Raw genomic sequence first — 14,069 nt, forward strand, 5'->3', positions numbered from 1 at the left:
ACAAAACAAAGCGAGGTTGCAATGCATATAAATGTTTACCATTACAATTCATTCTATGGATGAATATTATATTCTATAAAAATTTAGGGAAAAGACAGGCGATAATATTAATGATGTCAGTCTAGTTTTGTGTCGTTGAATATGAATGATATCTGTATATATACAAGAATGTACATAATAAGAAATTTGTAATGCAAAAGAAAAAAATTAAAAATTTTTCATTGGCCTCAAAGATATTGTAATTTACCTTCCTTGTCATTTGTAATTTAATATCACAAATTATTTAATATTAATTCTTTTATTTAAATAGCTCATTAATACTTTCAACTGATTAAATAAAACAATTATAGGAAAAATTTTTTATGTTATACACACGATGCAATTCTTGGTATCAAATTCGTATAATATAGCATACATAAATATTTCATTCACAATAATTTTATAAAATGTGTTAATAAATTGCACTATTTTGTGAAAACAGTTTATTGTTTAATCATATACTTTTTATAAGAATCATGGGATTCTATTACTATAATATTACATTTATTATTTAAGTTGGTAATTTACACTTACCAAATAGTGTATTTATATACAATAAGTATGCAGCATGTTCACGCTATTAGTTCTCGACGTGTTTCTCTTAAACGACGAGTATGAAGAAAAAATGAAAAAGTAAAAAGATAAATAATTCAAAGTGACAAACTACATATTCATGATAATATCTTTTTGCAAATGTAAAAGTGCATATGTATTTTGCTGTTAGTTGTCTCTACGAAAAATAGTATTAGAGTAATATCGTCCAAAACTAACTAATTTAAAAGATATTCTAACTTTAATTTTTGAAATTTATGATATGTAAGACAAACAAAACATAAACACAAAAGTACTGCGTTTCATTTTCCCTTGATTTTCATATGATATTCTACAAAATTAAAGCTAAAATACCTTTTAAACTAATCAATTTTCGACCGTATTATCCTAATACTTTTTTTTAATAGAATGATGAGAGAATTCGACATGTATAAAACAAAAGAAGGTTTCCATTTAAAAATGGAGTTCATCTGCAAAATGTAAATACATATTACAAAAGTGATTGAAAGTCGATATTTTTTGTACCTTATGCTTGACCTTCATTACATCATTAAAATTATGCAAAAATTGTAATATTTCAATTTGTAAAAATAAGATATGTGCCAATTGTTTGAAGCAATTTTAACAATGCATCTAACAAATGTTTGATTAATTACAGCATACATATGTATATATATAATTTTTTAATATCCAACATGCAAAGAAAGCAATGGTGATGTCATCATTGTATATGTATTTTGCTCATCAAAATACGTGTTACCAACCATTTAGGAAAAAATAACAATATTTTATATAAGTAAATAGGTGTTGGTCTCATTACTAAGATTTTTAATTTCTCTTCTCTCTTAGCTACTTTCATATGGCATCAGATATTTTTTTCTTTCATCAAGTGTAAATATTTTCACTTGCAAGTATGACATCGTTAAAATCTCGATTTTATCAAGCTGCATTTACCAATAGCATCGTATTACTAAATAAACCGTGGCATGCTCAAATATGAAAACCGGATGCATAGAAAAATGGAAATTAATTGGTAAGATCGGGTAAGATCTAGATGAGTTTAATGTCCGGAAGTACCTAAAACGACAATCGTCCGACGCCTCAGTGCGCAGTTGCCAACGCGCAGTATTCGATCAGCCATATTGTCCTCCGGATCATATACAACGCCCTCACACGAACGTTTTCGACTTTACGAGGTTAACGAATATTTGGAGATTTTGTGTTGTAAGTGAACTTAACACAACGTAGAAACACGATTTTGTGTGAAGAAAGACGGTTTTTAGTGACATTTGAAGAGACCTGTGCCAGCCGGTCGCGAGCTAAACACAAAGGATTAGTAAGTTATATCCAGCACGCAGCAGAACGGATAGTACACCCTTCCGTTGCGTCCTCTACATTGATGACAGCGCCGACGGTGATAATTTTCTGAAATTTTTGTTGTTAATGCCCCCTGTGTCCTGTGATCGAAAGCATCCGCGTTGTCTTAAAGCTTTCCGACAGAATGCGCAACTTCGGAACTTCCGATGTCTGACGAAAGTCTACGGTTTGAAAACCGTGGAGGCCTGCTACGAATTTCCACATGCTCCTTAAGCGCGCAATCACATTTTGCCCATGTCATCATCCTCGTTCGCATTACCCGCTTCGCGAGTTACATGGCATTTCGCGGCAGCGTGTGTCGCACCTATCTTTCAATCTTGTTTGACTTTCCAATGATATAACACTGATCCTCGATTACGAGGATTCCAACGCATGATGAATTGAATCACTTTCGATCCCTGTCATTCATTCGCTCTTTCGTATCTTCAATTTCTTTACCTCAATGTATTGATTTTCCTTTAATTTTGCACGATTCATGATTCATGATGTCTTGTGCTTTCCCACCGATAGACTAGTGGTGATCCCATATTTCGACTATTTCCGAATATTCTTATGTATTCACTTGTTTTCGGATGTACTCGAATGCAAAACCGCTTACACTTATGGATTCCTGCGACACGAATATTGTCATATTTCATTTGTATGATGTTTGGACTTTATAGCATTCCAATAATAATTCGATAACTATTTAAATGATCGCATATCCTTAATGATATTTATTTATATAGATATTTAAGTTTTTTATTTTGAGAACTATATGTTGCACGGTGTATTTTTTAATTTTCAAGTCATAAGTGATTGAATATACATATAAATACTCTCTTATCAATTAGATGTAGTATGTATGTGTATACATATAGTATTATGTGTTTTAGAATGATTGTGTAGTTAGCTTAAATTACAATTTTGTTTTAACATAGACATCTATTGAAAATTTGTAAGAAAATATGCAAATACATGTTTAATTTTAAGTTTTGTTGCTAAAATAAATAATAATATAAAGTAAACTGTATAAAAGTAATAGCTTTATTTATTTAAACCATTGAATAAAAAATACATTTATTGTTGTTTTAGATTAATGAGAGAAGGTACACTTTTATGAATTAATGATTTGACCATGACAAGTAATATAACAACGATTAAGTTAGAAGAGGAGCAAGAATCTGTAACAGAGATACAGACTTACTTAGAAACATTTAATAGAGAAATAGAAGGAGGTCAAGGCGAGCAATTGCACCATGTACAGTGTTAGTATTTTCAAATGAATATTCTATATCTTTTACAAAAGGCATACCTTTATTAAAACTTTCTATTATAGTGCAACAAGTGGAAGGATTGTCAGGTGGTGAAGAAGGTGGAACTTACTTTGTTGACCAATCTGGTCAATATTACTACCAAGCAAACAATGATGAAACACCTGTGATGACACAGGTACAAATCCAAGAAGTAGAAGAAACAGATGTACAAAATGAAGATGAAACACTTGAAGAAGAAGAATTCCATGAAATTGGAGAATTAGAAAATGTTGATGGTGATGAAGATGTAAGTAAAATTATCTTTGTTCATGGAGTGCCATGGTTATATTATTACTATGAAAATATATTATCTTTTATAGGGGCAGATAGCTAGTAATGAAAATAACGAGGTTGTAATCAATTCTGGAGATCCGTATCAAACAGTTACTATTGTACCATCTGCTACTAATTCTGATGAAGTCAGTTATGTATTAATAGTTGAACAACCAAATGAGGAGGATAAGGAAAGCAGACTGGTAGAGCAAGAGGGAACTGAAGGTGAAGAAGGAAAAGGAGAACAAGATCTTACAGTTTATGACTTTGAAGATAATGAAGATAATGAAGTACCTGTGGAATCAGAAGTAGAAGATGACAAAACTAAGATTGTAAAAATTTTACCTAAAAAGTCCCAAACTGTTACTCAAGCTCATATGTGTAATTACTGTAACTACACAAGTCCGAAACGGTAATTTTTTTAGTTTGTCTTAAATTATACCATAATCAAAATTTAATTAACTTGCAAACAATTTCTTATTCTGCATATGATATAGATATCTGCTGTCACGACATATGAAATCACATTCTGAGGAAAGGCCACATAAATGTAGCGTTTGTGAAAGAGGATTTAAAACACTGGCCTCGCTTCAAAATCATGTTAATACACATACTGGGACCAAGCCACATCGTTGTAAATTTTGTGAAAGTGCATTCACAACTTCTGGTACAAAATATTTGTAGACATTTTATTCTTTGTTTTTTCGATAATCATTTGTTCTATTATTATTAAACAATTAAAAACTATTGGTATACAGAGGCACAATAATCATTACAGTACTAAATTTATAGGTGAACTTGTTAGACATGTTCGATATAGACACACCCATGAAAAGCCACATAAATGTCCTGAATGTGATTATGCATCTGTTGAATTGTCTAAACTCCATCGTCATATTCGGTGTCATACAGGCGAACGTCCATATCAGGTATATTATATATTCATACCTTAAAAAACGTTATTCACGACCATAAAATTATCATTATATTTACATTACAGTGTCCACATTGTACATATGCAAGTCCTGATACTTTCAAGCTAAAACGCCATTTGCGCATACATACAGGAGAAAAACCATACGAGTGTGACTTTTGTCAGGCAAGGTTTACTCAGTCTAACAGCTTAAAAGCTCACAAATTGATACATAACGGTATGTTGATATTTTACATGTTAAAAGTTGTTACATTTGTTATGTAATTTTCCTTCATTTATGGTTATAATAATATGTGTTATAGTTGGGAGCAAGCCAGTCTTTCAATGTGAATTATGTCCAGTAACTTGTAGGAGAAAAACAGATCTCAGAATTCATGTACAAAAATTACACACCTCTGATAAACCTTTGAAATGTAAACGCTGTGGAAAATCATTCCCAGACAGGTATGTGGCAAAAACTGGGCTGTATAATAGCTACAAAAGTGAAAATATTATATGTTGCAAACACAAAACATATAATGTATTTTACCATTTTAGATATAGCTACAAACTGCATAGTAAAACTCACGAAGGAGAAAAGTGTTATAAATGTGATTTATGCCCATATGCTTCTATATCCGAGCGCCATCTCGAAAGCCACATGTTAATTCATACTGACCAAAAACCATATCAATGTGATCATTGCTTTCAATCATTCAGGCAAAAACAACTTCTTAAACGGCATTGTAACTTGTATCATAATCCTTCTTATGTTCCTCCTGCACCTCAAGAGAAGTCACATCAATGCCCTGAATGTGAACGATCGTTCAGGTACGTAATATTTGTTGTGCACATATTACGTAAAAATACAGAGGAAAATACAGTTGTATGCATATAAGGTTTGCTATTTAGGCATAAAGGAAACCTAATTCGACATATGGCTGTGCATGATCCAGAGTCATCCATTCAAGAAAAGCAACAAGCATTGAAGATGGGAAGACAGAAAAAGATTCAAATAATAGACGGGCAAAGAGTCGAGGTCATGACAGGCGATTTGGCTACTAAGCTTAAAGATTATGAAGAAGAAGATGAAGATGATGTGATGGCAGTCGAGGGAAATGATGGCCAGCAATACGTTGTATTGGAGGTTATACAGCTAGCTGACAATCAAGGAACTGATCAAGTATGTGTTATAAGCAATGTTAAAAGCATATTATTTTATAATGTTTATGTATACATTTGTATATAAAATATAATTTTTTCATCCTTGTTTAGCAAATGGCTGTCGTAGCTAATGAAGATGGAGATTTATTGATGCAAGATTCTTTGAGTCAAGAAAGTGGCATTGTAACTGGTAAAATTGAGGAAGGAGATGAAGTAAAAGAAGAAGATATGGAAATAGATGAGTTGAAAATGGAACCAGAAACGTGTACTAAATCTTTGTCGCGGAACATGCAAAGCGATCCAAAATTACAGAAAGAAATGGAAACATGTTTTGGTTTTGACGAGGTAAATAAATTTTATTTTTTTATAGTCTTTATGATTTGCCATTTAAAGGTATGATTAATTATGACGTGAATTTGTTATATTTATTCAGGAAGAGGAGGAAGAAGAAGAAGCCAATGACAATATAAATATATTGCATACAATTTCTTAATAAGAAAAATGAGTGTGAGGAAATCTATCTATGTAATAGTCAAATGTCTTATCTCTCTCGCAGTAACAGTGTATGTACTGTGAGTGCTGTTTAATATTATTTAAAGACTCTGTGAATAGCTCCAATGGAGCCAATTTTCGGATCCAGCGTGATCTATACGAATAGTACAAGAACATCCTTTGCCATTAGTGTGTTAGACATATGTAATAGTTTATGAAGAAACAGTTTTGTGGTTTAGTAATATATAAAGTGAATGTACAATTATATTAGTTGTGCAAGAAAGTAATGGCAAATTTTTACTCGGTAATATGCACGCGTTGCCAATTTACGGTCATTACTTTCGTATACACCTAATTATAATTTTACTTCATTTTCAGTCAAATTTGTGCTTTGAAAATTTTAAATCAGCGAAACCTTTGCAAATAAGATCGGATATAATATCAGCATAGATTGATCTAATATTTTTAAATCAGCCATTTAATAAACGTTAACATAAAAGCATAGAATGTAGCAAAGTGTTGATATTGATTGATTCGTTCATTGTTGATATGTGGTTAATGGAACTAAAACTGCAGAATTATGCGAGGCTCCAATGTATATACATACTTCTCATTATATTTCATTTTATAGATAAACATTGTATTCTATAAATAATTAGAGGGAATGTAAGTGGTAAATTTAACGGTCGATCGAGTTTTGTGTTATTTAATATGAATGACGTCTGTATATTTATAGGAATGTACATAAGTAATATATAATGCAAAAAAAAAAAAAAAAAAAAAAAAATTAGAAATTTTTCATTGACTTGAGAGATGTTACATTTGTGATTGTATAGGAGTATTTTATAGTAATAATACACGGTCATTCTATGAATAAGTAGAATGAATATTAATGATGTACTGTTAACGATTATGATTATAAGATCAAGTGTTTTGCGGATATAAGATATGAATGGATATAAGTATGAATGACATAAAGTAATTTGAAGTTAAGTGTAATCTTATAATTATTATAATTGTAATAATTTTTTATTTCTCTTTTATTAATTACATTCTCTCCAAAAGATAGAATTTTTAGAATGCACCTTTTTTCCACGTTGGTCGTAACCATTATAGCAAAACATGAATATACTAATAAGAAAATATTACGTATGTTTGTAAAGAAGGATAAAACTTTTAAACAATTGAATCTGTTTGCGTTTTGTTGACAGATTAGATTATTGTATAGTTTTTTGATCGCATAGCATCCATAAAACGACAATTTTCTATCAATTCAATATCAAGAGAAATTGACATTGTAAAATCCTTGTAAAATTGTATATACAATAGTGTATACTGTTGTAAATGAGCAGTTGCTAATTTTGTGCTATTCAAATCGCAGTACTATCATACAATATCCCAAAGAAAAAGTGGTGTAACATGTTCTCTATAATAAACATTTTGTCTTCAACGATACTTGCGCACATTATTTACGTCCATGAATTATTATTTCGATATTTGTTAGAAATTTAATTATTCATTATACACATCACACCTATTACTCCGAGCAACGCTTATAGACGTTCTAACACAATCGTCTATTTGCTTTGTATCCTGTAAATAATCGGTGAAACGTTTGCTCCCACCTTTAACGATATTAGGAAAAGCCGCACCCAACTGCACCCCCTGCGGTCGTTAACCCTATACATACATACGTATTATATCGTCTCGTTTATCAGGGTACATTTATAGAACACGCGATAGTCTACGGTTCATAAGAAGTGAATTCTTTTGTATTTACAATTACTACATTAAAAGCGAGTGATAACAAGTGAGGAAAAATACAACTATATATTGTTAATTAATCTAGAGCTGTACTAATTTCTAAAAAATATATATATATATAATATAATATCTACTTCTGCGATCAATTTTTGACAATATACGTGTAATTTATGATTCGAAACGTTATGCTAATTTCCCCTTTTTTACCCACTCGATAGTTCACGCCTTTCATTTGTATTCCTGATGCGTCCGTAGGACGTAATAATAATCTCTCTTTCAAAGGAATGTCGAATGAAAGCGGATGTAACAATACGTGTATATAATTTCGTGCGTGCAAACGATTCGCCTAACGTTGGCATATTTGCTGGTAGCGAGTATTAACCCTGTTGTATACCCGCCTCAAACTGATAACAGTAAACTTGAAAGAGAAAGAAACAAATATGTAAAGTAAGTGAACTATCATCACTCTTTCTTATGTACAGGAATTTTGATTCTTCTAATATCTACGTTACATATTTCATACGTAACAATTAGGATAATGCAAAGTAAAATTTTAAACACGCGATGATACGTTTAATTAATCTTTACTCAGCAGGGGCGGTTTATCCTTCTGCTAGGCTTACTATAAAAGACGAAAGACCGTAACGCGCTATACGATTTACGGTGACTCGTTTTCCACCAAAAGATAATCTCGACAGCGCATACATACTACTGTCGACAAACGAAACGGACACGGGGACAAATGGACGTGGCACAGGATACAGGCCCACGCGAATGCACTCTCTTCGCCTCCCACGGTCCTTCTTTTACACGATGGTATATATCGGTGGTTTCTACGCAGAAGAGCTTACTAACCACCTGAAAATTCATATCGGTGCGAGAATACATTTTGGTCCAACGACATCGTGCGACCAGTCTAGATCAGATATCTCAATCTCATGAAATCGATTTCGATGCAAAGCCTCGAAGATTTGCATCGCGAAGCCGTTGTTAAATATATGAAAATTATTATAATATCGAATATATACGATATAACATCAAGTTCACTGTTAATTCTATGCAGACGAATCTCTCTGTTTATTTTAAAATAGTTGTAAAAAAAGAAAATGTCATTTAAAAAAATTGTCTAATTTTTGTAAGGTGTTTTGAACGCAGAAGAGAAAAGAAGATAACCAAAAAATTGTCCCGGCACCACTTGCGTCATGTCTGATTCCATCACAGCGCATAAGATAAACCAGCGTGTCGGTGAACTCGTGTCGCGCATAATGCGGTTGCCTTTCCTTTATGCGTTTGCCCGCGTGCCGCAATAAAACGCGTGTGCATATATTATGCAGTTTCCTTTTCACGAGGACCACCTAGACGGCCCATGACCATGGACAATGATGACCTAACCGCGTTCGTCGCTGTGGGAATCCATGTGCTGCTCTCCGCCCGTATGCAACGTGAATCGAACGTTAGAATTCAATGAACAAACGAAACGTTCGAGACAGCGGCGGGGACGATGAATGAATAAAATATACGCTGCGATATTTTAGACTGGCAATCAACTTGTGTATTCTTCCATCGCGTTTCTATATATTTTCCAGAATTTTCAATTCTATAACGTGAAATAGATCTTCGCTTACCGATTGAAGATAGTGACCTAGCTTATTAGTTGATCGAAAAGAGTGGATAAGTATCTTGATCTTTACTTTGCTGCAGAAGGTCAAAATAAAATTGTAACAATGATGATTAATAGATGTATATTTTTCAATAATTTGTTCGATTCGATATCTGGACAAGGATAGTTTTTTTTAACGAGCTTTTCAATTACGAAAGAAAAAGAGAAAAGAGTGAAAGCCATCGTACGAAACCATTCGAAAATGAAAAAAAATTTTCGATATTTAGATATCTTTCCTAAAGTAAATATAACTCTGAGATCATTTTAAATGATGCTTAATGTTGAGTCACTTCGTTTTACGTCAGATCACATAACTAATTCCCTAATTAAAATATCAAGGATCGCGTGATATCGGTCGATGGTAGCCTGACCGGATTCTCGACGCGAGTATAATATAATCGTACAACTACAAGCATTCGTATATACATTCGAAGATATTGAATGAATAAATAGGAAACGCTGGCGGCAACATCGAACGTAGACACGTATATATGTTTTCCAAGATCTCTTTACGAGCGTCGTTTTGCGTGACGAAGAGACCGCCTCGCGTGCGATTCCATGATAAGACGTGGAGCATATTAAGCACGCCCGTTTTGTTCTCCACGATCTACAAAACGCGTATTGTCCTGAGAAACGTCTACCGTTGTTTAAATCGACGGATCGTACGGCTTTGTTGCACGACGCGTTTATTCACGGAGATCACAGGTTAACGAGCGAAACCTTTTAAACCACAGGGTGTGTCGGTAACGAGGTAACCCTCTCGAACGGGGTAATTCTTGGTATGAAAGTTGGTCGAAAGTCTAGAGTCGCTTTCTTTTACGGAGGAAAATTTTTGTTCGTGGGAAAATTGAATTTCTTTGCACAAGTACAACGAATATTAATCGATAGGTGTTTAGATTTCAAATAAAGAGCAATACGCTTTCTATTTTAACTCTTTGTACATTAACGATTGTTATCGTGTTGTAGCAAAGCTTTTTCTATTTTGCCATCTGAGCTCGTTAAGTATGTCTTACGTACAGAGCGCATAACATTGATTTATGAATTTGCGGGGAAAGGCAATCAGTTATAGGCGACTGAGAATGATTTCACCGAAATTCGTCGGCCGTCGTATTTCGATCTCTGCTCCACATGTCGTGGAACTATATCAGAACAAGTACTTTAATTGCAGGATGTTGTTAGTCCATTGCGACGATTGGCCGCGTGAATGACTGCATCCACGAAGCGTGACCATGGACAGACACAGTTCCCTATAATGCGTACGCGATTAAGTACAAGATAGGCTCTTGCAAAAATTTATGACGATAATTACCTTACTCTATTTCCCGGCGTTCGTTCGGTTGCAAAATACACGCCCATTCACGAACACGTATATTGCACGTACACGTATGCAAGGACATATAAAGAAATTGGTGAAACACTCTGTCCTCTCACTGTCGTATTTCTTTCAATTACAGGGTGCGCCGTTAGAATTCGGACAGAATTCAATTTGTAGTTCCCACCATATTAGAATTCAGATGTTTGTGCTGATTGACTCTGAAGTTAGTTAAATATGTCAATAAGTCTTCTATAACCTCAAAATGACAGAACTCGTTAAGCAAAACCCGGAATACGATAGAAGAGCGGCGATTATAGAAAGTCTTCGCGCCGGGTGGATGCCAAAGTGAATCGGAGGAACGACCGTTGGCTGGCCCACAATCTCGAAGATGTTCCTGTTGTGGGCAAAACCAAATTTCCAGCAAGTGTTCACGTTTTGAGCGTTGTCTCAAGTGAGGGCGACGTCATGCCTCCGCACTTCTTCCAAAAAGGCGAAAGAATCACAAAGGAGGTTTATTTGGAGGTCCTGAAGACAGTAATAAAGCCGTGGATGGAAATTACGGCTTCTGGAAGGCCGTATTTATTTCAACAAGATGGCGCACCTGCTCACACAAGTCATCTTGTTCAAAATTGGCTCTCTGACAATGTGGACATGTTTTGGTCGAAAGATTTCTGGCCTCCTAACAGTCCCGACCTAAACCCATTGGACTATTACGTGTGGGGCGTTATCGAGAGACAAACTAATAAATGCAGGCACCCCAACGTCAACTCCCTACGAGCTGCTATCGAGTCAGAATTCGCGACAATTAAACGCGACCAGTTGAAGTCAGCGTGCTCGCGCTTTAGAGCAAGAATAGAGCAGGTCATAGAGGCAGAGGGTGGTTACATAGAATAAAAGTTCTCAGCAAGGACCCTTTAAATGAGATATAACAACATTTTCATGTGTTTTTGTGTATTGACTTAAATAAACAACTTTCTGCACAAAACTTCTTTTGTCCGGATTCTAACGGCGCACCCTGTATAATCGTTTCGCTTTCCACCTTTTTCCGTCCCTTTTACCGTACGTACATATAAAATATGATCCTCGCGTGTCTTCCAAGAATTGATTTTCATGCCGCTTGCAACGTAAATTAATTAATGAAAGTGGTTTTATTTAAACCTCAACTTTGAAGGATAAAGTAAAGAAAACTTATATCGTTTCCTGTAGTATAATTGTACGATCGATATTGTTCGTCTATAGAATATCGTGCACCCTGAAAGTTCTACCTTAACAAATTACCTCCTTGATGATCATCTATGTTCACCCTTATACAATCCAAACAACGCCGTTAACAATTGCTAAGAACACGATAAAAGTAGACAGTTAAATAAGATAGAAGTTAAAGTAACTTTTAACATTTGCGTTCGTTATTATTAGACTGCAAATGTTTAATGCAAATACATAAATTACATTCGTTTCATTCGGCAAATATTTACATATTTATTGCACGTTCGAAGCATTCTGTGCATTTTTGCATCTTGAAATTTCCATAAACGCGCAAACGTCTGCAGTCTAATTATTATGGAAAAGTTCAATGTATCGTTTGAAGTTATAGTTCGATCGACTATGAAATTAATCGAATGATTATGAATCTTAATCCCTTTCTGTATCGGTCGGAAGGTTGATCCGCGCGAACGAAGGTAAAGACGTGGATGGACGGAGGAGTGTTGCGAATGCTCAAGTTTTATTGCACAATGAACGGCGACAGTTTACGATCTTCCGTAACGATCGTTGACTCCGCGGTAGGATATCTTTTCTCCAGGGCGGAAAGTCAGAGCGGAGCCAAGAGTCGGCTGGAAATCGCGTAACGAGAGACACACGCGATAATAACCGCACATACGCGGGACAGTGATCGATATTTAGCTCAGGACAAAGCCGATGACGGCGAACCATGGCTCCGTCATCGGCGAGGTTGTCATTACGTAATTCGAATTACGCAAGGTTGCCACGCAGGATCGCGTCAGCTGTTGGAAGCACGCGTTTCCTTCGGGCTATTATATTCTGACAAACAATGCTCTTTCATTACACGTGGAATTCATTCAGCTACCGCAGAAGCATCGGACGAAGGTATCAAGTACGCGAAATACTCGATACTTTGGGAGTGACGTGTAAGCTTTGTTCAAATTGGTAACTTTGACTTTATCCTCGTATAAGTTACATCGATCGTTTCAATTTAAATAACCCGACTTTAAGTAAATATCTAGAGTCTTGTTTGGATTACTTAAATTAATTAAATTGAAGCTACTACTTGAGTTCGAGGAATTTGAAATCATTTTATCAACATGAAATTGTCATTTACTTAATGTTTTTTCGTTCAGTTGCGGGGAGATGCGATCGCGTTGAAGCGCGTCAACGGGAGTCGTAAATTCCCGTTACGATTATAACAGTCGACACCACGAACAGGTCGATCCCCTTATTTCTTGTGGGATAATAGGGGTGTTTGTTGTGTAATAAAACTGTAATCAACAGTTTTATAAGATTTATATTTTCAACAATTTATTTGATAATTGTATACTTGATAGTTGCTTCGTATAAGTAAAAAGTAGATTAAGTTAATGTCGCGTAGACCGTGGTGAGGCCTAAGTTTGGAGCAACGATAGATGACTACGTCGAGATTGAAAGAACAATAGATTTGACTGATCTAAGCGTATAGCAATAGTAGATGACTGCGCTGAGATGGAAAAAACAGTAGATGACTGCTCTAAGGATAAGACCGTTGACTTGACTACACGAAGATTGGAAGAACAGTAGAAGACCCGTCTCGTACTATTAAGGAGGAAATCTCGGTGTGAGTGTGCCTTTTTGAACTAAGAACGCGGATTCGTTGTTCACACTTTTCGGTAGAAAAGTGAGGGTAACGATCCGTGATGCCCATTGGTTATAGCCAACGTTAATAAATAAAAATATGAGAAGAAAGTCTTGCAGATGTGGCTCATGGGTGTCTTTGTTCATAGGAAAAACCTGCTATTTCGCTAGACAAACATCCGCTTTCTCCGTAATTTGTAAGAGCGTGCAGTAAACATAAGGACTGTTTTAAGGACCATACATAAACCGAAAATACTTATATGAATAGAGATTAAGCTAAAAAGATTCGGTTTATGGTGGTTCCTTAGGTTTATAGTGGGTCAGTGTAACGATGTGTAGGCTTTGGCAGCCAGACCATGAGGGACGTCGCACGGACCATCT

At 34.9% G+C, this 14,069-nt stretch overlaps 1 protein-coding gene across 6 annotated transcripts; it reads left to right on the forward strand.

Moving 5' to 3' along the window:
- Nucleotides 1–1,733: 1,733 nt before the first annotated feature.
- On the forward strand, nt 1,734–7,558 carry LOC132904534 (transcriptional repressor CTCFL-like). 6 transcript variants are annotated; one of them, XM_060955130.1, is made up of 12 exons: nt 1,734–2,810; nt 3,043–3,215; nt 3,287–3,510; nt 3,584–3,948; nt 4,034–4,203; nt 4,329–4,465; nt 4,537–4,687; nt 4,773–4,914; nt 5,008–5,280; nt 5,362–5,632; nt 5,725–5,958; nt 6,047–7,558. In XM_060955130.1, exons 2-12 carry the CDS (start codon nt 3,086–3,088, stop codon nt 6,104–6,106), a joined length of 2,157 nt encoding a protein of 718 aa, XP_060811113.1. In that variant the 5' UTR covers nt 1,734–2,810; nt 3,043–3,085; the 3' UTR covers nt 6,107–7,558. The 6 variants fall into 6 exon arrangements, with proteins under 6 accessions (XP_060811113.1, XP_060811112.1, XP_060811114.1 ...); XM_060955129.1 differs by having other exon boundaries at nt 1,734–2,806; XM_060955131.1 differs by having other exon boundaries at nt 1,734–2,608.
- Nucleotides 7,559–14,069: the final 6,511 nt, after the last annotated feature.

The sequence above is a fragment of the Bombus pascuorum genome, chromosome 2 (genome assembly GCF_905332965.1).
Source record: "Bombus pascuorum chromosome 2, iyBomPasc1.1, whole genome shotgun sequence".
Lineage (NCBI taxonomy): Eukaryota > Metazoa > Arthropoda > Insecta > Hymenoptera > Apidae > Bombus > Bombus pascuorum.